Source organism: Cinclus cinclus, chromosome 10 (genome assembly GCF_963662255.1).
Source record: "Cinclus cinclus chromosome 10, bCinCin1.1, whole genome shotgun sequence".
Taxonomy (NCBI): Eukaryota; Metazoa; Chordata; class Aves; order Passeriformes; family Cinclidae; genus Cinclus; species Cinclus cinclus.
Window position 1 is genome coordinate 8,112,392 of NC_085055.1, and position 22,771 is coordinate 8,135,162.

General features: G+C 38.6%; 1 protein-coding gene across 1 annotated transcript in view; it reads left to right on the top strand.

Moving 5' to 3' along the window:
• The window catches only part of ATP11B (ATPase phospholipid transporting 11B (putative)), a 61,856-nt gene extending 40,438 nt beyond the window's left edge, over nt 1–21,418 (top strand). Inside the window, 6 exon segments of the mRNA XM_062499406.1 lie at nt 635–773; nt 4,029–4,094; nt 4,375–4,478; nt 5,107–5,272; nt 16,486–16,619; nt 20,201–21,418. Of these exon segments, the coding sequence (XP_062355390.1) occupies nt 635–773; nt 4,029–4,094; nt 4,375–4,478; nt 5,107–5,272; nt 16,486–16,619; nt 20,201–20,282 (691 nt within the window). The 3' untranslated portion in view covers nt 20,283–21,418.
• The last annotated feature ends 1,353 nt before the right edge of the window (nt 21,419–22,771 follow it).

A 22,771-nucleotide genomic window follows, 5' to 3' on the forward strand; every position in this document is an offset into this window, starting at 1 on the left:
CAACCATATTACAAGTGAAGAGCATTTAGCACTTGGTCAGCTTACATGATTATCAGCCTTCTCCTTCATTACATGTAGGAGGTGAAAATCACTTCAGACAGGAGAATGAAAAACTGGGACACCATGGTTAGGGGAATCACCACAAAAAAGTCCTTTACGAGGAGGAGTGATTTCCTGTAGAATTAGATGTCCTCCCAGTGGTAGCATTTTGCACTGCATAGTGCTTTTTTGGAGAAAAAAGTTGGTATTTTTGCAAAAAAGAGATGTCTCTCAGATGTCTCTCTTTCTGTAAAGGTCTTTTAAGCAGAGCAAGGGGTAAGTATCAGGAGATCTGGCTTTTTCTTCCTCTTGCAGTTCCACCTCCAGCGACAAGAATTCTAGCTTGTGCTGTTCTGAATTTGACCCATTAGAGACCCTGGCCATTGGTGCTCGCTCCTTAAAGCAGAGCCAGATCATGAGAGCTCAGAGTTCTTTCTTTGCCCATGATTTATGTATTTTTTCATATGTCAGCATTTGTTAAATGTGTCTCAGTGCAGTTGAAAGTTACATTTATTCAAAGCATTAGCAGTCATGCAGTGTGGATAGCTGACAGTTCTGGACTGTATGAAATCCAAAATACGTTTTCTTTCTGCAGAGACATCAGTAAAAATGCCCATCTGGGGTTTAAACCATTTCTTTACTGGACCATCTTGGGCTTCTTTCATGCATTTGTTTTCTTTTATGGCTCGTATCTTCTGATGGGAGAAGACACTTCTCTGCTGGGAAATGGCCAGGTACAATATCATAAGTGTTATTCTACCACTGTATTTTTGGCAGTATTTCTTAATGCGTTTTTTTTTGAAAAATCTTTATGTGTCCGAAAAATTTTGTTTTTATGAACTACAGTTATCAGTGATTCTTTGTCAGGATTTGTGTGTTCTCTCAAGAGTAACATTTCTTAGCATGGAAATTGTAAGGTGTTGTCAGAAAGTGTTTGTCCCTGAAGAACATATCTTTCAAGATAATAGATGTATCATGGTTGTCTTAAACTTTGTTGTGTTTTGTGAACTGTTTTTTGTCAAAAGTCCTATTTCACAATGTCAGCAAATGAGAATTTATATTCATTCATTCAAAACTCATTTTGAATTGGACTTGATTGCAATGTCAAGCAGTGGCTTTTCTTCAGTAACTGTTATAAAGTTAAGCTGAAAGTTGACAAAAGTCTTAAAGCTTCTCCTGAAAACATATTATTCTAATTGCTCCTAATTTTTTTTTAAATTTAGTGGTGCAGGTTGCTTTTAAACTGTGCTTTTTATTCAATAAATATTTTTAAGGCCATAACTTAATGAAATCATCAAATACTAATTTGACACTTTCCATTTTAAAGATGTTGAAGTTGACAGGAAGAATCGTTAAAAAAAACCTCTAAAGCTTGAATGAAACCACTGCAAGGCTGTTTTCTTATTTCCCCTGGTTCTGAGTTAGTTAACTCTGTTTAGAACAATTAAATACTGATTTTTGCCTGATTAAACATGGGTAGTAATGGAAAAATACATTTGCTTCTCATGATGCCATTCTTAATACTAGCATAAAGAACTTGCCAATTCTCATAATGCTTGGCAGAGTTGCAAGTTATGGCACAAGGGACAAAAGCAGCATCCTGCTGATTTCCCAGCATCACCTGGTGCCAGGGAGTGGGTGTGAACTCAGGGAGTTTAGTCAGAAATGCAGTGATGTGCAGACTAGTGAACAGAATGGTCCTGAGAGGCTGCAGGCAGAGCTGGTGCTGGCAGTGTCCCTGCAGAGGGACGTGCAGTGATGCAGCCACCTGGAGCACCCATTCCATTATCAGATGTTTGATAAGAATGTTAAAATAGTTGTGCTTCAGACTAAAATGTCTCTTTCCAGCTGAGGCATGAGTGTGTCCTCTCGTCATTTGTTACAAGCTGTGGGATTTGAAATTTTTGTGAGCTTATAAAGGTCCTTCAGGACTCTTGTAATGAGGTAATTTTAGACTATGAATCAGTGTGTGTGGTGCATCCATCTTCAGTTGTCAAAGCACCTCACTTCAAAATTGCTTAGTAAATGTCCATGGGGCAGGAAGATAATTCTTCCACTGCATTTAGTGACAACTGTTTGATCTGGGGAGTTGGTGGCTGCCCTTTAGCTTCTTATGTGATACAACTTCAAATAAATTCTAAGACTTTTCTGGGTTTTAGTTACTCTGCCTCTCTGCGTTTGCTAAAAGAGGGTGATTAGAACTGGTACAACTGTGTTGAAGTGAAATATCTGCATTGCATAGTTTCTTGCAAATGTAATGTGTACCTGGAAAAGCCAAAATTAAGGGCAAGAGGATTTTGTGCACTGCTGGAGTGCTTTCTTAAAAGTCCTCAAGAAGTGATCACCTGTACAGATCTGTGGCACAGGATAGTGTTAGTGCAAGGCCTCACATTTCCATTCCAAGTTCTCAGTTCAGAGCACAGCAGAATAGAAGAGATTGTAAATAATTTGTTAATGCTGGTGCTTTGTTAGGTTTACCTCAACACATTGTGCAACTACTTGATCTTTTAGTTCTTTTTTCTCCCCCCTTTTTCATGCTGTGCATGTCGTCAGATATTGAAACCTAACAGGCAAATGGTAAGAGTTTAGAAGAGCAGGAGATACAAAATATTGTATCTGTTACTTCATAGGATTAAAGGATGCAGCATCTGCAGTGTAAATGTGTTCAAAAATAAAATGGTGGCAAGAACCTGTTTGTGTTTTGCATTCTAACTCTGTGACCATTGAGAGCAGTGTTAGCAAAGACACTTTCTTTCACGGGTCACTCAGGAGAAGTTTAATTTTATTTTTAAGATGAATATTGCAGCTGCTAACAAGCACATTACTTGTTAACCATTACTGTTGGTGGGACAAGTAAATCCAAGGCTTCAAGAAGGCATGTTTTCACAAAGTTCTTTAAAATTATCAGTAAATCCAGACTCATGGCTGCCTCAGTTTTGTACCTTGTATAGAGAGAAGCAGCTATGCAATCTGTCCTCAGGGTGTTGGCATGTTTTTGTCAGAGCTCTGCAACAAGAACTACAACTGTGTGAATCCCAGTTCCATGGCCCTGTGCTATACTGACACATCAGCTCTGGGATGACCCTGGTTGCCTGTCTGCATGTGGTACCTTCCTCCTTGCTTTCTTAGTCTGCTACCAGTAAACACAGAGTTGAGGATTTGGTCTTTGTTCAATTTGTCAATGGCAAAAACAGCTGTGAAACAGCAACATCTTCCCTGTGATCCCCCAGCCAGTTCCAGGCCGGACCTGGTGTAGAGTGGCAGCCCTGAATAGCATGTGTGTAGATAGATACAGCCTCAGCATCCCTGCTTGGTTTTCAGAGCTGAGATTTTATTGTTGTAGACCTTGTTCAGAGTTTTGATAGTTTAATTTATGTGCACAAGAGAATACAAAAGTGACATATTTCAGTGTTTCAGAATTAAGCTTAATTTTTGTGTTTATTAGCCTTGAAACAAAGTGTCTTTTCCTTAGAATTTTCTTTGTAAAATACAATGGCACCATTATTTTTGAATTGTAGAATTGTGCTTGGGGTTTAAAGTGAACCTTCATTTGATGCTGCATGTTTAAAACTATCTGGAAGTGTTTAAACTCAAAAGTGTTTTGCACTTAAAGTGAATACCTTCCACCCAGTGTTTTCTTTCTATTGGACGCTTATAATTAATCGATCAAATTGGTATCTTCATTTTCCTATCATTTCATATTGCTGGTTTGACTTTTTTTTTTTTCATATTTCATGTAGCCTTTGTGATGATTTGTTTTGAATCAAGAAGAAAGATGACTTGGGGGTTGTTAATTATGCTCTTATCAAAACCTGTATTTCTTCTAGTAGTGTGTGTTGTATCCTCCTTGCTTTTTTCATGATGATTACCTGTCACAAGCTTATATTTTATTTCTTTAGTGTAGCTGACTTGAGAAGGATTTAATTTACTGTGAATGCTCTTAACTGATGTTTTTCTCTTCCATGATTTTTGCCTTGCCGTTTTCTTAGATGTTTGGGAACTGGACATTTGGTACTTTGGTCTTCACCGTTATGGTTATAACTGTTACGATGAAGGTATGATATCACACTGGCTGCTCTCTGGGCTTGGATGGATAGGCACATATGTAATAAAGCAGTGAATTAAAATTGATTCCAAAATCACTGATTCTTGAGGGTTCCAGATAAGTAACTTCTATGTTTAGTTTCAACAGTTGAAATTTTTCTTTAGTTTTTGTGTATTATAATAATATTTAGTGTTTGGGCTGGACGTTCATGAGTGTGTTCTGACTGGTATTCATCATTTTCTGTGAAGTGGGTGGAAAACAGAAGCTCACTGAAGTTATCTCTGTTTTAGATGGCACTAGAAACTCACTTCTGGACATGGATTAACCATTTTGTTACTTGGGGATCCATTGTGTTTTATTTCATATTCTCCTTGTTTTATGGGGGGATTATCTGGTAAGTGATTTTTTTTTCTCCCCCTTTTTATCACATATTAATGAAGCAAAAAAAGCCTGGAATATTATGTTCTACCATCTTGCTCTGAATTTTGTGACAGATTTGTGAAAAAAAAAGTTTTAAGTCTAGACTGGCCAGTTGCTTTTGGTGATTCTTTGAAAAATTTAAGAAGTGCTTCTGTGCTGTCATGTGCTCAGGGACACACAGTACCTGTCTCTGACAGCCTGTAACTATAAAGGCATTTTTAAGAAGTAAATAGGTTCCCAGAGGTGCTGTGTAATAGGGAAATAATTTCAACAGAAGATGCTGGGGGTTTGAATCAGTAAAGTGAAATATATTTTCCTGTAGTTTGGAGTCTGGAGAGATAGGGTGGTGATTGATTCTCTGCAACACAATTTAAAACTAAATCAGAACCTTTTCCTCCAAAGTTCAGTACCCTCTTTCCCTGGAGCTCATTTGCAGTCAGGTCCAACAGATTGCAGGACTTCACATGGACAGGGTGCAGTTGTGACTCTGCATCCTGGGTCTCGATGTTTGATGTAAAATAAGATACACTTGAGACAGCCTGTGCTATACTTTTGTTCCCAGAAGTTCTTTTTAGTAATTGCCACTTCTTTTAACTTTTCAGGCCATTTTTACATACCCAGGACATGTACTTTGTATTTGTTCAACTGTTGTCAAGTGGTTCTGCTTGGTTTGCCATAATCCTCATAGTAGTTGCTTGTTTGTTTATTGATGTTGTGAAGAAAGTGCTGTACAGACATCTGCAACCAACAAGTACTGAAAAAGCTCAGGTAATATTATGCTTTTGTATCCAACTTGACCAATAGTTACCCTCTTACATTGCTGTCATGTTTAATGCAGAGAAGTGTTCTCATTTTGAAATACACTTCTTGATTTAAAAATTACAAAAGTGAGGACACCATTTAACAGGGCAGTAATGTTTATGTTTAATAATTGGTAATAAAAATAATAGAATTATTTATGAAGGGGTCACTCAGTCTTCTGCATCTCAGCTTGCAGCTGTATGAAAGGATCATACTGTGCATTTTTGTACTGCTTTATAGATGGTAACTTTTTGTGTAAGTATTACAAGTATTAGAAGCTACTGTTCTAATTGGCACTGAATAGTTCTTAAAATGTGTTGGAAACAATAATTTTAAAAATACTTTAGTAAAACTTGGTTTAATTAGTATTTCTTAAATCTCAATAATTTCATATGCTGTGCATTTGATTGTTGATTCTGTAATTAAAGCTAATTGCCCATGTGGCAGTTTCACAGATTCATACACAAGGTCTAAAGTTATGCTGTGGTAATGGAATCTCCCTTCTGCCTGACACAGGCTATAAGAAAATCCTTTAAATCATCTTGGTGATATTAGACTGTCTTTTAGGTAAATATCTGTGAGGGTTTTCTTCTTTTTAGAGACATTTATGGAGAAGTCATCCTGACCCATTGTTCTAATAGTGACTGTTTCTTTGGTTTCAGTTTTCAGTGTTTTATCTTTTTATACTTCTGCTAAACTGAGAAGGTTTCTATTACAGTTTTTGTTTTATTCACAGTTAGCTGTACGATCAAGTTAATTTTAGCACTGATAGGTAGATTGGATATGCATCTTCAGTCAGAAAGGTCGTTTTAGAATCTTCTCATCATTCTTGTGTTTCTCCTGTAATTTTCACCCTTCTTCAACCTCATCTTGAATTTTGGATTTCACCAGTGGACACAATAATCCAGCACAGTAGACCACAGTGACAAGTATGGAAATAATGAGTCCCCAGTTATATTACAGAATAACATACATCAATAACCTGTTGTCTTCTGCAGCTTCTGCACATCTGCAGGTGGTGATGTTGGTTTCTTTCAAATCATTGATGAGAGGTCAATTAGCATAGGACCAGAAATAATGAAAGTGAATGAAGAATGCATCTGACAGAGATATCCCATGCACAGTTATGGTCTGAAACCTCTTAGCAGCTTTCTGTCCACCTATGTGCCAGATTGATTTTGTGGTGTCCTAATTGCTTAATGCAAGTGGCAATGAGCTCTGTGCCAGAACTCCTGGCTGCACTGCATCAGTGCTGGTATCTTTAGCATCTAACCTTGTAATAACTTTGATGCAAGTGCATACTGATTTATTTAAATTATATTACCCTTCTAATTTGTGTTTAAAAAAAAATTCATGTGGGATGTTCTCTTAATTTGCCTAGGATCAACATCATGCTGAAAAAGCCTACTACTAGCCAAAATATCCCACTAGTCCCTTTCCAAAACTGGAGTGTTGGTTGCTTTTTCCTGTTTTGGAATTTAAAAGCTAAAAGCCAAGGTAAATAACCACTGGCTTTCACAAGACTGTTCAGATAGACCTGGTAAGACTCTGGATTGCACATGACTGCATGTCTTGGATTAGAGTGTCTGTAGGTAATGATACTTATCTTTTTTTTCCCTTCAGAAACTAATGGCAATATTTATCAAACGCTGTCTTGCCTTCCTTGCTGTACATCACCTGTTGCTGTCTGGCGTGGCATTGGTGTGGTTCTTGAAGTTTCTCATGTTCTTGAAGTGCTTGATTTAAAACCCAAAAAGCCACGTGGATTTTCCTGCCTTTATCCATATACTTCCTGCTGCATTCTCTTGCTTTAGGAGTCCTTTCTAAAGAATTTTTGGGTTCAGTTAAATGCCATTACAGCTGTGCAGTCAAGGACACAGTAGGACTTTTTAAGAAGGAACCTTGATGAATATCTGGCACATTTCCTGTGGCTATAGTTTGATTCCTGGCCATAGGGATTTTCCTTTGTGTATCTCTATTAGTTATCTTTTTTCTTCTTCCTTATTTGCTTGCTGCCTTGCATTTGACAGTCAGCACTGGGGTCTCTGTTTACCAAACTACTGTCTTTTCTCTGAAAATTCTTCATTCCTGATGCTGCAAGGTCAAGGTATCTGGAACGGGATTTGACCAGAAATTCTTTAGCAGTCATCCAGTGATTTCTCTTTGTGTGTCTGATAGTGAAATTATAGCTACAGATTTGCAAAATGAAGGCACCTCTTTGTTCCTTTCTTGAGGTTTAATCTGTTGAGATTTTCCTACTCTTGCTTTAATGGGACAATCAGTTCCACTGGATTTCATTCACTGTTCTTGCAGTGAGGAAGTGGATATAACTGAAGAGGAGCAGATGATCAGCTTAGCTCATTTGTTGTCAGGAAGTGACAGAATGCTTCTTTTATGATCATACCTCATAATTTGTGTTTAAAATTCCTAGTAAATATTTTTCTTTCCATTTCCAAGCAGAGGAAGAGACTAACTTTCAGATAGAAAGGGTTTGGAGGATATCTTTGTCCTAAATACTAAAGGTGATGACTGATGGTAATGAATTCTTTGGAAGTCATTGAAGGAGCAAATATGGAACTTTGTATATTGTCCTTTTAAATTATTTTCATAGTGTAGGTGGATCCTCTGTATAACTGAACATGTTTAATTATTCATTTTTAATTGTAGGACTACATTAGTATATTTTCATGTTGGGGGAAAGAAAAAGCTTGGTTTATAGTTACTATGCTTTTATCATGGCAAGGTAAATTATTACATGACCTAGTTCCTTGTTTATAAATTGCAGCTGTTTAAGTTATTTGTTTCTATCTGCCATCATTTAAATTCTAAACTAATCCCAAGAGCAGTGAGTAAAACGCACATTTCTCAGCTGCAAATGCTTGCCCCTATTGTTTTAATTTTTCAGAAATATTTTGTCTGTGACTTTCCTGACTTAGTGCTCTGAATTCACTGTATCTGTAGGAATCTGCCTTACCTTGATTTTATATCTTTTAGTTAGTATTAGGAGATAGCATCTCTGATTTGTTAGATATTACAGGTAGCTAAGGTAGTCATAAGAGAGCAGAGAAATTTAACTGATATGAGAGAGAAATTTGATAGGCTTTTAAATGTAAATATTGGTCTGTCACAGCAATTTAAATATCAGTCGTTCGTTTTGGGAAACTAAAAACTGAACATTTGACAGGCAAGCGTAAGTTGACTTTTACAGAGGATGAGCTTGGTTAACTTTGTCCCTTAATGCACTTAAGGTGAACGTGTGTTACTGTATTTTATTTTAGTTTTGCTGTGTTTCAAGGGCTTTTTGATGGCCTAAAGAAAAGCCATCTTATGTTTCACTGAGGTCAGATGGCCTGAAATAGCTTGTGGGCAGTTTCTCAATATAGGTTTGTTACAGAATCATAAAAGAGGAATTGGACAGTAAGGTAAATGTAAATCAAAATATACATCTTTGGGTAAAGATAAATCACAGCACTATTGAGGGGAGAAAGCAATACAGAATAAAGGTGTCTGGTAAAGCACAGACATAAAGGTGTGTAGGGCTTTTCTGTCAGTATAAAAGCAGAGGTACTTTAAGAACGGTCCTGCTAAACAGTGACTGGCTGTGATGGTCCCAGGAACTGTCTTGAAGTTACCAGACTTGTGTTCTGTATATGATGTGTATTCCTCTTAAATAACAATGTGTTGTCCTGTGTCTTTCTCTTAGAAAATTACTGCTGCTACTTACTGACATGTGTGTTCCATCCCTTCTCTGTCCAACTGTAGATGTACTCCAACAGAGTTGCTTTAAGTGACGAGTTCATCGCACTGCAGCCATTGTCCAGGGCAAGGAATCAGCTGAGCAAAATTAGGTAGAGTAGGAGGGACAGTTCCTCATCAACTCTTATGCATGCTCAAGGTGAACTAACCAGTGCTGACAGAGATGGGAAGAGGCATGAATATATACTAGTGGGGTGAGAGGGCAATACCTGTAGTGCAGAAACATTCAGTTTGGTGATTTCTTGGCTTTGCTCTGTGTTTCTGAGCCAAATGCTTCTCCTAAGTAGCATGTGTTGGACGTGTTTTGTTTTGCTTTTTTTTTTAAGGAAAAAACATCCCTAGCATGATGCTCAACTTCCAGAATAAAGATAGCTGTTCTTGCATCCATTTTTAAATAATCATAGTTTCTAGCATGGTTATAATGCTTTTAGTTTCTTTATGATAAAAAATTAACAGTGCATTTTGCATGCTGGATAATTTCAGCTTTATAAGGCTGTGACAGGAAGATCCTTATACTTCAGGCAACAATTTCTTGCAAGTTATTTGCCCATTTTAATTTGCTTTCAATTGTGTTAAAAGAGCAGGAAATGTTTGAAGCTTGGGTGTGTCCATACCCTTGTGCAGCTGAGGCTTTTTGTGTCTGTTTTGTGCAGCTATAAAATGAGTGTTGTTTGTTTTCAATGTGTATAGATACATATTCCTAAAGGCATTTGGCTACAAAGTCCCAGAAAATTATTCAAAACAAGATCAAAACTTACATGTGTCTGTGTAGGTAAAACATGGTTCTGCAGCTCTTCAAACACACTCAGTTCAGCACATGAAATGCTGTCAAATGCTGATTCTGTTTTGTAAGACTTAAGCATTCATGATGTCTCAATCTGTTCAATTCCATCAATATCTACTTCTACATCCTACAGCAAGAATTAATGTAAAGATCTGATTCCTTTTTAATATTTTTCAAGGTGACTTTGTTGTTAAAAATGTGTAAATAGGTACCTGGAAGAGCCAGGTAACCTACATTTTAGGGGCTTAATTGCCATTTGTTTAACCAGAAGAGAAAAGTTTTGTATTTCCTCTGAGAGTGCGCTACAACTTTACAAGGCAAAACTTGAAATGGCCATTGTGTTGTGTTAGTGACCCCAGTGTGAAACACAACACCTTGGATTTCCAAACACCCAGGGAGATAGTGGTGGGCTGCTTTTATTTTGTTTTGAATTCAGCACTTAATAGCTTTAAAACAGACAAAGTATGGTATAGCTTTTGAAAGCTGTTAAACTTAGCAACGTTTTGGGGAGATTCCTCTTTACAAGTTAGCCTTTCAAATTCTTAGTTTATCAGATATCTTGGTTTATCAAGTGCCTTCTAGAAACTTTGGATAAGTGTATATAAGTCTCTGTTTTCTCAACGAATTATTAAAGTGAATTGCATCAGACATCATATCTACGCCAAAGGTTTTAGAACAGAAGATTCTGTTAAAATTTAAAAAACTAAACACATCTAAATCTTCATGCAGCTGGATAGTCAAAGGAAGATAAAGCTGTCTAGGAATGCATCACTGTAGCCATTAAAATGCTAAAACCAGGAGAATCCTTGCTAATGTGAGGCAATTTTCTTTGTATTAAACTTAGGCAAGAGTTGCAAAAAAGGAGAAATCTGTTTTGTCCATGAGTAACAAATGATTATGCAAATTCAGTTCTCTTGTAAGTCAGAATTTTCACAGTTGAGTATGAAGTATAAGCACTGGCTGCTTTCTAATATGCAGTTGAGCTTGTAAAGTGCAACATGAAGCAAACAAGGATTCAGGTTTCTCTAGTTCTTTATTCTTTGTCTTTGGACAAAGTTCATAAGTTATCCTGTGGATCCTTGTCTAAAACAGTGATTAGGAAAATCAGTTGATAGGCATAAACTACTCACTTCACTATATTAAATAAAATCTAATTTGGAGTGAAGAGCATGAGTTGGTTTCTGTGGTTTTCCCAAAACAAAAGGGCAAAGAAGGCAAAGAAAACTGTAAGATCATGAAACAAAACAGCTGCCTGGCGAATATGTAGCTGTAAAACAGCTAATCTGTCACACCTCAGTTGTACAGGCCCACCCAGGGATTGCATCCTTTGTGACTGCAGAGAACGCATGGAGGTTAGTGAAGACACTTTGGCAGGTTTTTGTAGTTTCTAAATATGTATGAAAAGTCTCAAAAGGAGCATAACTCCAGGTTAAACTGCATTATGCCTTGTTCTGCCAAGATGCTTACTCTTCTTTTGAGATCAAAAGACTTCCTTTATGAATGCAAATTAAAAGAGAACTGTGATGTTACAATAATTTTTTATTTCTGTAGGCTTCAAAGTGCGCAAAAAATGTTCAAGTTTATATTGAGTGCATTGGTGATGTGCAGTTAAGATCTTAGAGGGGATCTTCTAAGTGTCCAGGTGATTCCTGTAAGTCAGAATTGCAGTCCTGTGTGTGCCTGTTAGTCTTGACTCTGAACTCTGCTGTCTCTTTTGGAATGTGGGAAGAAGAGAAAATATGAGAAGACAGCACAGGCAGGTGCAGGTGTTGTGCTTAGTTGGAGTCTGGCTGAGCACTGCTTTCCTCCATAGCTGTCTCTCCTGTTCTTGGAATGTGTGAAATATGTATCTTAGGGTACTAACTGGGTCCCACTGTATCTCACTCCATGCTTTTATCTGTAAAAAGAGTGTTCTGTGTGCATGTATGTCTACATGTCCTGTGCTTTGTAAGAGCTGTCAGAAATCTTAAGCCGCATTTGGGAGGCATTGCTTGGACAGATGTTTTAATTCTACTTACTGATGGGATTAACTATGTTTACAGAGTTTCTACCTTTGGACAGTGTGTTATGAACTGTACCCAGAACTGGGGAAATGTAAGACACCAGGAGGAAGGGTTTTATTTACAGAGGGCTGTCAGTGTACAGTGTTATATCCTGGGCTCTGGAGCATTTACCTTGTCACAACCAAACCCTGTTCTTCCCCCATCTCCAGCCCCATGAGTCTGAGTCTGTTGTTGCCTGGTTTTCCCTTCATCTCAGTCCAGATCTGCTCTTCAGCTGTCTGCAGAACTCCAGGCTCCAGGCCCTGGCTTTATGGCCTTCACTCCTTGTCTGTATTTTTATTTCTAGCTCCTGTTCCATAGGATTCCCCCGCTACAGCTTTCAGGTCTGACCCAGCCCAGCTGTGTTCCTTTTACAGCCTATGTTTTCTATAAGGAACATGTAATTTCTGAGAAAACTGCCCAAGTGGAAGCATGAATTCCCACTAGTGAGGTGTGCTAGAACACCATGATGTGCTGCACTTTGATCAAGGGTAATCTCTTCCTTTACAGACCTGTTCATTGTGTTAGCATAGCTTGGTGTTGATCTATTGGCTAATCCACAGAATCTGGCACAGGAAGATGAGGATGTAAGCAAAGAATGCACCATTTTGGATTTGATTTGAGTCACTAAAGTGCATGTACTGTGTACCTGAAGAAACTTTGGTCTAATGGCTTGGAAATAATGAAATAATTTGGCACTTATAGGTTCATTTGATGCAAAAAGTAGAAAAAGAATGGATGAAAACATCATGGCAGTGAAGTTGTTAGTTGTCAACCAACGTTCCTATATATTTTCTTTAAAAAAATTAAATCTAATTGTTTGGTATTTTGGCATACAGTACATTAAAGGTTAAAGATTGTGAGATTTGCAGTAGGAAGCAAGTTCTAACTTAATTCTGGAATAGTAATAACCTTCTCGTATCAATTTTCTGAAACATCCATGTGGGATCAGAATGTTGGTAGCTGAGACCTGGGCTCAGGAAAATGCCCTGCAGTGCTCTTTACTTGGTGTACAGAATTAAACACATTTCCTGTTCCTCAAAATCCCAACTTTTCAGTGTGACTGAATCTTGGGTTGAAATGTCTGTCTTGTGGCATATGGAGTAACCTGCACTAAGATAAACAAACTGAAATGGTCCTTTCTGTTAGAGGAGGGAAAACAAAACTCCAAAATCTAACAGTTTTAGATAGATTCCAAATTTGCTGGGTTTCCTTGTTGTCTGTAGAGCACAAAAAGGCCAAACGCTTTTAACATTTGGGTGCTGAGAAACTGCATTTGATCCACCAAAAATAAAAATTGCCTCTTGACCTTGTAAATATGCCTCATTCTCTCAAGACCAAGCCTGTGAAAGTTCTTGTAACGATGCAAACTGTTTTAAAGCAATGCAAGCATGGTGCTTTATAAGATTTGTTGCTTTTCTGTCCTTCCAGATGGAAGAAAAGGGTTCAGTCAGCTCAGCATGTGACATTGCTGAAAGCAGGCACAGAGGGGAGGACAATAGGCAGCTGCTAGACCCATCTTGCCTGCCCGACAGTTCTTACCTCCACTAGGTAGTACTCCCACTGTACCCTACTGTGTGTGTATTTGTTTACATATGTCATACTGAGACAGTCATTGAGCCATCTCCAAAATACCCATATTTTTGGTATCTACAAGAAACATTGCATCATAGAATGTTGGTTTGATTTTTTTTTTTTTATCAAGCTGAATCATTCTTTAATTCTGCACCTCAGTTGCTTTTTGATTTATTGCATCCAATGGGCCATTTTCATATGAAGTATTATGTTTATTGAGATTCTAGATCTTACCTTATGAACATTCTTTATTTGACACCCAAATATTAATAATATCTGGTATTTCTCTATACTCATTCATTGTCTCTCCTACCTTATGTTTCTGAGGGTTTGTTTCAGGTCTTCAGGGAAAATTATGCCTTCTTGCCTTGCCATGCCAGGGTTTACTTTGGTATAAAGCTATGACCATAATTGTGCCCCACAGAGAGAAAGTGAGAAAAAGGGCTTTCTATCATATGTGTCTTCCTTCCAGCTAGTGGATGTAAATACAAAAATCCATGTCCACCAGGCATTATAAACATTATATCTACATATAAAATTTAGTTGAGTTTTTTCATCCTTAATGTGCTCACGGTGTCTCTTTACACTTAAGTGTGAGTTTGACAGAACAGAATTGTTGTTTCCAGGCTTATGTAAAGTCTCAAGTGCTGTTGTTAAAAGAAGTGATACTAACTTAGGGAAAAGTTGTGGTTCAGGCATGATCCTAGCTTTTTGTATCTGACTTGTGAAGAATAGAGGAGATTCTCCAAAAAAAGAGACATTATGCCTCCAAATCCAGAGTTGAAGGTTTGCTCCTTGGAGCTTGTTTGGGTTACTCTTGGTTCCTCTTTCTGACAGTCTTTGGATAATATCCAGGACTGCTGGCTCTCAGGGTAACAGATCCTAAAGAAAAAACATGTACTGGTTCATCTGATCCATCCACTGTAATGTGACTTTCCACAGCAACTTTAAAGGTCTGCTTGAGGATAACTGATGAACTCAATACTCTGAAATCGTGAGTGTAGCAATCTTACAGCTCTGTATTGCTGTGACCACAGCTATGAAGGTCACTCCATCTGCAGCAGGGGGTTTGCCTGCTGACCTCCAAATGGGAATTCCTTCTGCTCTGTGTAATCTCTTGTGTCACAGCTCTGGGAGCACACTCTGAGGTGGCTCTGAAGGTTGTATTTGCTGGTACTGCAGTGCTGCAAAGTGTGCAGTTCCTGATTCTGGTATCTTCTGTGGCACTGCAGTTGGGATTAGTTGTGGTGGTCATCACATGAATGTGTTCAGGGACTCAGGCTCTGTTGAGGTGTGTTTTGTTTTGTTTGTCTTTTAACCAGAACCCCTTTCAGACCTGTCACTTGCAAATCTTCTGCTCCTGCCTCTCAGGTACAGAAGTTCATTGTCATAGTAAATGTTCTTTTTGTGTCCCAAAGACCCCCCATTTGAGTGTGTAAAGCATGTTCTGCCTGTCCTCAGCCACGGCCTCTGAGGTGCAGCATGCACAGGATCAGGGGGCTCAGTTTTTAGAGAATTCTGTATGTTCCAATAGCTGCTGAGTGACCGTTGTGTGAACATCACAGTGAGTGGTGTGAGGGAGAGGGCTGTGGGGAATGTGGCACAGGGCTGAGGAAGGGCAGGCACAGGGAAAGGTGCATGCAAACAAACACCAGCTCTGCGTGTGTTCCTCCTTGTCCTACCAGTGGAGATTTTTCTCTTGTATTTCCAAAAGCCTCTTGTTTCTGTTAGCTGCCTCTTCTTTGTTGTGTAGGCTGTTCTTCTGTTCAGTGTGTCAAGCTGCCTGTTTGGGGGAATATGGAAAGAGTGTGTGTCCAGTCATAGTAAACCATTCCCATAGGGAACTCCTGAGGTTCTTTGCTTTTCTTGACGTGTTTGGCAACTGTGGGTGATAGGGAAGAAATTGGGGCTCAAAAACAGAATCTTAGACAGCAGTCAGTGACTTTTGGTGTCACAGTGAAAAGTTGTGGGAAGGTCTTAAATGAGCTGTGTCCTGTGATGGACTAAGATGTCTCCTCCCAGAATTCTTTCACTGGTGTGAGAAGAGGCTAATGGATCAATTCAGCCTCTGTATTCAATATCTGTTTGACAGGATGCTCTCGTGGACAGTTTAAAAGTAAATTTAAAAACATCCCTACACTTCACATTTTTCTTTCTCTTTGGAATGGTTACTGAAGTCAGTCTAGGATATTCTCTCTGCAGAGGCAGATTTCAGTTATCTGCAGTTGGTGCAGCAGGGCTGTAGAGGAGCACACTGGTAGGTGGCACTTACATCCATACATCTTTTGCTGCTTTCTTTTCATTTTATTTCTTTTATTCCTTTTTTTTCTCACCTACAAAACATGAGCTGTTGAAAGAGTTTATTATGCTAATGTTGAATTATTCTTCATGCTGGCATGACCATGACTGAACCTTTCTGACATCAGCCCCGTTTGCTTTTGGATAAGCCATGTTCACACAATCAAGAATGTGCTTTTGTTCCATACCAAGCCAAGGGTATCTATGGTAGTGATATAATGTCCATTATTCTAGAAAGTTGCATTGTGCACTTGAGGGAAAATTATTTGGGATCAGGTTGCTGTGTTGTATTCTACAGCCTGAAGCTTTGTCTTGATAAATTTCCCTTAAAACAGGGCTGAGCTGGTTAAATTGTTGCAGAGGTGAATCAAGGCATCCCAGCTGGAAGTGCATGTGCTCTGCTGTGGGGTTTGTTGGAGGGAATTTCTGACCAGTTCATTCCCAGTGTTAGGCAGATATGGTCCAGGCCATTTCCGTGCTCAACAAGGCTGCACTTAAACCTTGGGAAAAACAAATCTTAGTGTATGTAGACTTTAGGAAGTGGTAATATTATTATTGTAGTTCTATAAAATTGAAAAATATTCAACACTCTAGCTTTAAGAAAACCTGCTTTTCCTAAGTGTTTTTGGTAACATCTTCATTGCTAGAATTGTGAGTACTCATTTTTCTTTTTTTTTTCCCCCCTTTTTTTTTTTCTTCTTTTTGTATTTTATTTTTCTTTCCAGCTTACTGAGGCAGGTTCAGGTATCAACTGCTTGGACTCCATGTGCTGCTTCTCAGATGGGGAAACAGCATGCACATCTGTTAGAAGAATGCTGGAACGACTAATGGGAAGGTGTAGCCCAACCCGGGTCAACAGGTGTGGCATTTCTCTCAATAGCCTTTGCTGCAGACGATTCTCCTATAAACTGGAACCTGATGAGCCTGCAGCAGTAGATGTCTAGAAACTAGCTGCAGGTTTTGCTTATCTAAATAGAAAATGCAACTCTTTATTGTACTTTTTTCATCCTAAACGATTAGCTTCTTGTTTCTTTTTGAGTGGTTTCTTTTGGGATGGGGAGGGGAAAAACGGTTTTCAGAAGATTTCTGTTAAAGTGTTTAGTTTGGCTTTACAAGCTCTTGTGTTGTATCTATCGTGATTTCTCTTGATTTGTACATTCTTCTCCTTAGAAAATCAAGCTTTGCTGCTGTTTTTGTTCTCCTTTTTATGATTACTTTTTTGCCTTCATAAATCAGGAGCTGTTTGTAAAGTCAAAAGACTTTTCCCTTTGGTTCTTGATGTACAACCTCCAAATATTTACCTTGGAGCTTGCATTACTCCTGAAGGTATACAAAAGGCTCACATTTCCCCCCCTTAAATCTAACTTCATTGTTGGGATGAGAGCCTTTAAATCTTTCAGCCATTGATTGATATGAAGATGAAATATTTTTGTAGTATAACTTTTATAATCTATTTCTAAAATCAGAGTGATTGACAGAACAGAATCTTCAGGTTCTAAGAATTTTCAATGTTTTTTGGGTTCCAGAAGGTATATTGTCAAAATCATGTGTGGCATTCCAAAGTATGTGCTAAATAAATCTTTCCTTCACATACCACGTGTGAAACAAGCATCAGTGGGGTAAAAGCATTTTGAGTAATTGAATATGTCTGAGGAGCAGCACTGCTCTTTCAGTCAGCCCAACTGGGAGAGGAGTTCTCACTGAATCCTTCATGTGCCATCTCCCCATTTCCAAACAAAGAGGGATAGCAAACAAATATGGAAATATTTGGGGGTAGAAACAAAAATAGTCTTTTGTACATCATAATCTCTGTCCCTGAATGATATCATGATCCTTCATTGGTCAAAAGGCAAACCTGAAAACACTTCACAAAATATGAACTTCACACATTATCAAGGAAACTCATTTTGTATTTGAAGAACTTTGTCTCTCTCAGTTAAAGGTTGTGATATCATTCTTTGGGTATCAAATCTCATGTGGGTAATTTTCCCTGACAGCTTTGTCAGCTCTGATTCTGCCTTTAGGTATTGCCTGGTCTGTAGCTCATCTCTGTTGGAACTCTTGTGTTGAACACAGTGTCTGTGCTTTCAGTCAGTCTCTCTCTTCTGGCTTGCTTGTGAAATTTATTCAATGTTTCTACAAATCTAGGGTATGAGTATGCAAGAAGTTTCATTCCATATGAAAAATGAACTGTTACAATTAAGTACATTTTTAATTCAAACTTGCTGTGTAGAAGGTGGGCATGATGTGTAAAATAAACAGTTTAATAGAATTTTTAATCTACAAGGTGAGCATTTAATTGGTCTAAAATCAACATTTTGGTAGCAGTTGCTCGGACTTTTCTGGGGGTTTTTTCACTTTTCTGTACAAATGAGGAATTTCTCATGCTACTTCTTTTCACTTATTGTTATCTAATTAGGGCAGATTGTTAGTTAACAATTGCCTTAGTAACCTGTAGTCTTATAAGGTAGGTATTTGTGTTTTGCTTTCTGCAATGTATTTGCAGTTTTACAATTTTGTTTGCTCCATTCAAGTTTTCTTTCCTTAAGAATTTAAAAAATACTTACTGAAGCTAACTCATATTTGACAGAATATTAAACACTTTTTTCAAGACTGCTTTTTCTCAGGTTTCTTTTCTGCTTACCTCATGTAGTTTTCAGATGAATTTAATTCTAGCCAAATAATTTTAGAGTTCTTAGAATACAGACTTTAGGATTAAGTTCAATGAATATGCAAAACTACCTTGGTGCTACACTAAGGGCTTGAAGTTCTGTGGGTTTTGCTTCTGCCTCTGGTTGAAATTGCTCTGAACAATCTTCTAGTTTCACTTAAATTTATGTACGTAAAAATAGAAAAGAGGGTTTTTTTTTAAAGTTAGTCATATTTATTTTTCCAATCATTTCAGCACCTTCCACTCAGTATTGACACTTAAATCCTGGTCTAAAAGTCAAGGGACTATTTTTTCCCTTATACTTTTTTGCTAATATAAGAAAGCCTTTACTCATTTTTTAAAATATTAATTGCTTAAATCACATGAATCAGCTACAAGTTGTGAAATGCTGAAGGTGCAATTAAGAAAACTTGAGTAATTTTAAAATTGTTTAGGCTTTGTTCATGAGCTTGAGCCACTTTGTTTTTTATCTAAATCTCCAGAAGTTTGTGCAGTCTCCTTGAGTACTTGTACTCTTTATAAAACAGCTAAGTATTCAACCAGGAGGTAGCTGCAAATTATTTTTGTTGATTGAAGTGATGCTGATGAATATGTTGTTTGTGCAAGTGCTATAGAATGAAGAGCACTATTTTAAATAATGTTGCTGTAGCCAGCTTGTGTTGTATTCTCTGCTTCTGATATTCTGTCAAATATGATACTCTGTCAAATATGAAGTCAAATATTGTATCAAATTTTGATAAAAACTTTGATGAATCAAAGTCATACAGATGCTTGGAGTAGCGGGCCACAGGAATATAGTCTCTTGTGCTTAATTTACTGCTTGTAAAATGTATTTGAGAAGTATTTTCTATAGCTTCATTTGCTAGTTAGAATATAAAATGTGTGGTGTGATATGTTAAAATGCATTTTTGTCTGTCTGTTCCATTAAATTGTCTGTCGACTTGTCAGTCACTAAAATATTAAGAATGCTGGATCATATACATTACTTGTACAGTAGGAATCATTGATGAATTGTTGGTTCTCCCATTAGTGGTTCTTGTGTCAAGGCACTGAATGGAACAATTCTAAAGAAACAGCAGATTTCTGACAGAGCCTAATTTGGAGGATAAGATCGTTTGATTTCCTGCCTTCCAACCTTCTTCAGCTTTTCCCATACAGTCCTATGATGCTGTCCAGCCAACAGTATTTCTTCCCAAGCAGTAATCAAGTGAAAAGACACTGTGAGACCCCTCTGAGTCAGCAGCTGTGACATCTGGGGTGGCTCCCTGATGTTTTGAAGTGTAACAGGAAGGGACGAAACAGGTTCCTGGCTGTAGATAAGTTTTGCCTCCCCCAGGCTCAAGCAGCGTGGATGTTTCCCACTGGGATACAGCTGTGCTGGGTTTCCAGGGCTGGCCATGTGCTCCACCAGGCTCTGCTGGAACAGCCTCATGTGCCTCTGGACACAGGCAGCATTCACAGCCTCCCGAGGCACAGCACTAAAACTTCAGCTGCAAAATAGGCGTAAAAACCTCTGCTTGTTTTAATTCATAGCAATGGACGTAGCTGTAGCTGTGTGCTAATTACACAGCAGGCATGAATTGGCCTCTCTTTCCAAAGGTCTGAACAAACTGCAGGTACCTACATGAAATTAGTGGAGTAGTCCCTTAAAGCAGTACATTTGCCTGCTCTAGTAATACTTCTATCTTTTGCTCTCATAGTTTGTCCTCACCTCCCAGTACAAGTGCAAGTTCCCAGTCAGCCAAACTTCTCTTTTATTGTTACTTTAGATCTTGGAGTTCATCGGACCCCTTCTATGCCAACGACAGGAGCGTCCTGACTCTCTCCTCAATGGACTCAGCCACTTGCTGACAGGGACATTTTTGAATGCCTTGTGGAAGCCGTGTGGTGTTCACACACCTGTAGCAGGTGCTGAGGCGAGCTCAGTGTCCAGCGCTGCCCTAGGAAAGCCCAGAGGACTCCTGAGTCCAGGCAGGGCTTGTCTGGCCTGGCATAATCTGCACAGCAATCACTTCCAGGATTTTTTCTAATTATATCTACAAATTGCTAAATAAGTTGGGTTTGGGTTTTTTTAAGTTGTTTTTTTTTTTTGATCCTTTTTGTTGCTGTATGAGCAGATCAAAATCCTACATTTAATACTTAAGACATCAATGACAGAAATCTTTTTCCTCCCAAATTTGAGTGATCCAATTTGAATCAATTTGATTCTCCACAATGAAACTTTTTAAAGCTGTGTTTTTCATTATGACCCGACCCTTCCCTTTAAACACGCATTCATTTTGAGCTGTCTTGCAGATGCTGTCTTAGCATTTTGCAAATGAATTTTGTTACTTCTGTGGACAGTTACTGTATTCTATAAGCAATCAATTTAGTAATTTTTGAGAATTAAATGCAATTCAAATATTTATGCTGGTGTATGATTGGCAATATATTAGCCATTGCTTTGAAAAACACTTAACTGTGACAAATCAGTAATTAGGAATAATAATGGATATAACAGTTCACTGTTCTCCTAAAGTACAATTCAGAAACCAGTCATCTTTTATTATGCCCTGTGTGTTTTGTTAACAGTTCTGGATCCTAACATGGAAAAAATTGTCAAGAATTGGTGGATTGAGCAGAAGTCTCACTAGCATAAATTTTTTGAATTATTAATCCTTTTAAAGTTGGGGAATTTTTGCATGTTTTGTTCTTTTTCATGTATTTATATTTGGTCGTGTTGTACTTTGAAGATATAATTAATGCTTAATTATCTTTGTTTATTGGAAGGATCCGAGACTTTGATGGCAATGTTTTGATACCTAAGTATGCCAATAAAAACAAACTGCACAGTTGGAGCTCTGGGTGGTGCATCCTGCAGGTGCCTCCCTGCCCCTGTGCAGACGTATCTGCACAGTGAGGCTGGGGAGCAGTGACCTTGCACTGTTCCCTCAGCCAGGGTGGCTGAGCCCACTGCTTGTCCTGGGATGTGGGAGACGAAGTGAAGGGTGCCTTAGAACAGTGCTGGTCATGGCTGGGGACTGGGAAAAGTGCTGCTGCTCTGGAACACTCTCTTCAGTTATCTCTGACTGTGACATCCCATCAGTAACTGGAATACTTGTCCTGTCAGACTGTTAAAAGTGTAAAGATCCATCTTAAAATTAGCTTTAGCTGAAAACTAAATCTGGGCTGCTGCAAACCTGGCTGACTGTAACTGGGCTGCTGCCAGGGGAGTGTATCCTTCTTGACATCCCAAATTCTCCCAAGTTTAGTGAGCAAAGGAACAGGTTCTGCTTTCCTGGGATCAGATCCTTCAGTTGCTCCTTACCTATAAACAGTTCTGCCATTCATTTTCCTGCCCATGACTTTAACTGGGTTTATTTCAGCTCTCCCCTTGGAGCTTTGTTTTTGCATTAGTGCCTGGCAGCTTCACTCAGACCTGAAGGCTACAGGTATGGTGTTTACAAGATCTCAGTGCTCAAGGCAACGTCTGTGTAGGAAAGAAACTCATTGCAACTCTGTTGTTAAATTTGTAGTGACTTGTACTTGCAGCACACAAGGGATTTTTCCCACTGTTAAGAGGTGAAGATCAGTTCAGAAATAAGGAAGCTTTAAGATAAATTACAAGACAATAAGAAGAAATTAAATACAGCAAACCTTCCTTTTAAATAAGTGTTTAATTCAGTGTTCATAGTGCATTTCTGTATCATGTCTTCAGATGTCTGAGTGCAGCAAAGCTTGAGGTTGAAAGTGTGCACTAGATCCCCCCAACGAGTGCCCAGGGGATGAAGAAACACTAAAAGTGAGCCTTGTCTTCTCATGCAGCAGGTATGAACATGTGACTAATCCCACTGCATAGGGCTGTAAATCTGGATCCAGCTGGAGGGGCAATAACCCGATTGTCATCCATCCAGTCCCCTCCAGATCTGCACTGGGAGCAAAATACACTTAGATTTCACCAACTCCTATAACTTCCTTGCTATTTCATATCTGTTTAAAACAGTAATTTTTTTCCTGGTATTTTCTCCTCCTAGGACTCTTCATGCTGCCATGGATACCTAGGAAATACAGAATTATTTTACTGCTCTAATCAGATATCTGCTGTTTAGCTGTATTTTACACCTCAACCAGAGTGTTTCACTTTTCAGCAGTGTTTGTCCTGTCAGTGTGTGTGACCATGTGCCCTCATCCATCCGTGTGGTCCGTGTGTCCTGCCCTGAGACCCAGACAGGTTCATTGTGTGAGGGGAGGCAGAGGCTTTGCCATAAACCCCACTCCAAGCACTTCCACTGGCCCAGCTCTGTAGGTGAAGTATTTTGGCTTTTAGCACACCAGTGTGTTGAGTAGATTTGCACAAAAGC